The sequence below is a fragment of the Corvus brachyrhynchos genome, unplaced genomic scaffold, assembly GCF_000691975.1.
Source record: "Corvus brachyrhynchos isolate BGI_N302 unplaced genomic scaffold, ASM69197v1 scaffold305, whole genome shotgun sequence".
Lineage (NCBI taxonomy): Eukaryota > Metazoa > Chordata > Aves > Passeriformes > Corvidae > Corvus > Corvus brachyrhynchos.
Window position 1 is genome coordinate 1,887,028 of NW_008239284.1, and position 4,275 is coordinate 1,891,302.

General features: G+C 47.8%; 1 protein-coding gene across 7 annotated transcripts in view; it reads right to left on the reverse strand.

The window, feature by feature from the left end:
- Positions 1–4,275, reverse strand: part of TNC (tenascin C) — a 73,035-nt gene that overhangs the window by 5,057 nt on the left and 63,703 nt on the right. For all 7 annotated transcript variants that reach the window (XM_017740331.1, XM_017740330.1, XM_017740328.1 and 4 more), the window contains 2 exons: positions 2,414–2,565; positions 1,483–1,579 (listed from right to left, as the gene is read on the reverse strand). In XM_017740331.1, coding sequence (XP_017595820.1) covers positions 1,483–1,579; positions 2,414–2,565 — 249 coding nt within the window. The remainder of the gene's footprint in view (positions 1–1,482; positions 1,580–2,413; positions 2,566–4,275) is intronic.

Consider the following 4,275-nt stretch of genomic DNA (forward strand, 5'->3'; position numbering starts at 1 on the left):
CTGTTATTTTTCTGAATGCTTGAATGCTTATGCCATAGGTAGCCAATGGTAGAATGCTGTAGTTAGCAATAGCTGTGGTGGCCTATTTACCCCCTGACCCTGTATGTTCCTCCTGTTCCCTCCCTCGCCTTGGCCGCTCCCTCGGTTTCTCCTGATTTGCTTCTCTACCCCAACCCTGCCCAGGGACCGCCCCTGGGCCCCTGACAAAACCAGCCCACACTCAGAGCACGCTGTCTCTCCACCTCTGAACATCGTGGGGACGAGGTGTGATTAAAGCCATCTCAAACCCTCGTGAGAGCCCCTTCTCTGCCTTCTTTACCACCACTGTGCTGTAACGCTGCTGTGTGCCGGAGCCAGACCGTGGGGCTGTCCGAAATGGGCTCTGGGATGTGATTAATGGCATGGCCCCAGGAAACCCTCGCTGAGCTTCCAGGGAGCTGCAGCCTGCTAGCCAGAGTCCAATGGTTACAACAAATAGCCAATGAGTCTACTGTAGTAGTTCAGCAGCCAGTGAATATGTAACACGAATGATAACATACAAAGAGTGTATAAAAGAAGCTGCTTTGTTTAATAAATGGCTTTTTGCCTGGAACTGGTGTGGGGTCTGTATGTGTCGTGTCCGTCTCAACAGCGACAATTGGGAATTTTTGTCAATTATGCTAATTTGCTAAACTTATAAACCTCTATTCACCCTGTGGGCATTTTGTGGGCATTTTCCATGTCTGTCCCTAGAGGCCTCCAATAAAGACCAACCTTTACATTACCTCCTACACTGATACTATCTCAAAAATGTGTAGTTTTATTTCCAGGTTCCTTAAGACATCAGTCTCTCCATGTCTTTTTCTCTACCATCCCATTATTCCATAAACAGGGCCATACTGAATTGTACAAATAGAGCAGGGCACTGAGCTACATCAGCTGTCAGCACAAAAGCAAGTAAATAATTCCACGCTGACTGGGAGAGCTCTTCCCTTCAAATCATAGGAACTGGTTGGGCAAAACAACCAAACTTGTGCTGTGTCATCATCATCATCATCATCTTTCATTTACAACCAGAAAAACACAGCACAACCTTTGAAAATGTGGAGGTTTTACTTCTATTTTACCAAAATGTGGGTTTATTGTCCTGTTTTTCCTCTCTGGATCATCAGCCTTTGCTGCTGGGGGTGTCCCAGGAGGACAGGAAGAACAACCTGCTCCCCAGGTTACCTCCCACTTCTCCCAGAGCCCCACTGAGCACGGGGTGGGTACAGCTGGTGACCCCAGCATGACATCCTTTGACTGCAGCTGGAGGGACTGGCTGGTCTGGCCCTTTCAGTCTCCCTCCCAGAGGGTGTCCCTGGCTCCTTTTCTACTGTTCCCCTTTACAAATCCTCCTGCCAGCTAAATGGAGGCCTCTAAGTGGCTCCTGGACTTTCAGGCTGTATTTCTGTTTTGTGATTTTTTTTTTTTTTTCCAAAAAGACAAATTCTTTGCACTTACCTATCCAGAATTCATCCTTAGGATCTCCAAACCCTGCCACGTAAGTATTCCAGTTCTTGTAGAAATCTTGCTTTCCATTCTGACGCCTCAGGAACACCTAAAAGCAAGAAATGTCATGGACAGACTGCCCTGGCCAGAGGAAATGAGCTTTTACAAACACAGAACTCAGTGTTGCTCCTGCCCTGCCTTTAGCCCTCCCAGCAGAGTGTCACTGCAATGACTGAGTTGCATCCACCCAGGCTGTTGGATGCTCCATGTATTTTTTAAGTCTCCAATTTCTCTTTTGGGTTCCCAGTCTCTTCTGCACGATGGGGCCTTTCAGTTTCTCCTCTCTCCCTTTTAAAACCCATCCTGCAGTTCTGGATTTCCCAGGATTTCCATCCCCTACTCTCCTAGCCAAGCATTCCTCCAGCTCCTTCTGCTTTTCTGTGCCCTGGGTCCCTCTGGCATGTTCAAATTTGAGGATGTCACTTTGGAGAGGTGGCATTTTATTGCCATTCCTTTGTTGCCTGGGTGGGATGTGGCCCTTGCACAGTGGCTTTGGAAGCTACTGCACCCCGTGGCTGCTGAACAAATGCTTCCCCTGGGCTGGGTTTTAATCTCTCTCACTCCCTCTCTCATTCAGAGTCAGTTCACCCTCCCCTTTCCTTGGTGATTAGTTAGAAAATGTGTTATCTGAGATGGTCATTTCAGCATTTCACCAGTGGAGAGGGATCAGGGCTGAAACCACTGGTGTGCCCCATCCTTCAGAGACTCCTCTCTCTCCTCCAACTGCAGAAAGAGCTGCTCCCTCTTCTAGGCACTGGAGTGTCCTACCCAGGACAAAACTCCCTGCATTTGTAGACAAGACAGCCCTACTGTGATAACAACACCCTGAGGGGTGCCTGGGCTGAGCAGGGATGGGATGTGCTGCCCCTGTCCCCATACTCACGATCCATCCTCCCCCGTCCTCGCCCATGTCACAGAACACTTGCAGAGGCTGAGCCTTGTCCCCGTTCAGGTAAATTGTGTAGAGCCCAGAGGTGGCTTCTCCATTCAGGAGGGCCTGGGAGCAGTCCTTGGGGTAGGGATAGAGGAGCCCAGCTGCACACACAAGGAAGAGAAAGCATTCCTTAGGAAATCAGCAGTTACAAGGAATGTGTTCAATGCAGATGACTGAGGAAATGTCCTCGTGGGTCAGGTACAGATCCCAGAACAGGTCTGTACTTACACCCAGCACACAGAACATTCACAGCATACAGCTGATGAGGTGAATTCTTCTTTTCAATGCATTTTGTCACATCTGTCTACACTTCTGGAAGTGCTGGGAATTCCAGATAACCCTGCTAGGATGGGAGTGCATCCTCCAGCTAAAGACTGAAATTCGTGAGCTGTGTGACAGCAGCTTTTGGGGAAAACCAAATCTACCAATCTCTGATCATGTGGCAGAAAAAGGAGGGGGAATACAAAGACAGGACTTCAATCAAAAATAAATTAACTGGGAGTGTTTTGCTAGCAAGGAGAATATTAAATGTGTTATAAAGCTACACTTTAAAAAAACAAAGCAACAGCAGCAGCTGAAACTGCAGGAAAATATTGTTCATCTTTTCTTTCTGACGACAAGCCAATAAAATCATTGCAGTCAGAACAATTCCTAACCCCCCAAAAAAGATTTCCTTTTTTTCTTCTCATTCACTCAGGCCATTAACTTTTTCAGCCAATTCAGTGTGGTTGCAGGTGTGTCCATAGCAGAGTTTTCAACTGTGACTTCTCACAGGGTGGCTGCCGGTCCCTGCCAGTGTTACACACCCCTGCCTGTGCTTCAGCTCCAGAGAATTCCACAGAATCATGGGGTTGTTAAGGTTGGAGAAGAATTTTAAGATCATCAAGTCCAACCATTAACACAGTCCCACTGCCGTGCTCACCACTAAGCCAGGTCCCCAGGTGCCACCTCCACAGGTTTTTTTGAGTACTTCCAGGGATGGTGACTCCAACACTGCCTATTCCAATTCTTTACAACTCTTTCCATGAAGAGATTTTTCCTGGTATCTAATTTGAACCTCCTCTGGTGTAACTTAAGGCCATGCAAGTTTCCATCAGCTTTGGGATTTGGAAAAAAGTGATTCTCTGCAGGGAGTTCCTTCAGTGTTTCCCTGTCACTAAATAGACACAAATGTATTTTTAGAGTTAAGGCCAGGCTTAACCCTCTGCCTGAGTCTGACACTGTTCACATGGCTGAAGGCACCTGGTCTGTCCCTGCTCCTGGTCAATTTGCCAAAAATCACCTAAATAGACCCAGCTTTAATTCCTCTCCTATTTCTGGATGTGTTGGTGGAGTTCATCCTGCTCTACACAAGCAGTGACAGGGCAAACTCGGGGCTGGGTGACTTCTGGCAGTCCTTAGGCTGGAGTTGGTACCAGCAGCAGGAGGAGGAATGGGAATGACTGAAGATCCTGCTGGGCCTGAAAGGCTGGAAACTGGGACAAGTGAGACAAATGAAGGCAAAGTGTCACAGCTAATACTGAACAACTTCTTTTTTTAATGTCAGCTGTGAAGTGACCGTCAGAAAAGCCAATTTATCCTTGCAGAGCTGTCCTGTTAGGGCTGGAGCTGATGTGCAGAGGGGCTTTGAGACAGCCCATCTCAGAGAGAGGAGAAAAACCCACCCAGAAATTCATGTCCTCAGCCCCCTGCACCGATCTGTGTGTGTGTACTTTGCTTCATTCCAGCTCCAAACTCTGATTTGTTTTCCCAGCTCGCTGGGATCGATACAGGGGGAAATCGAGGTGTCAGCCGAAATTGAAAGAATTCCT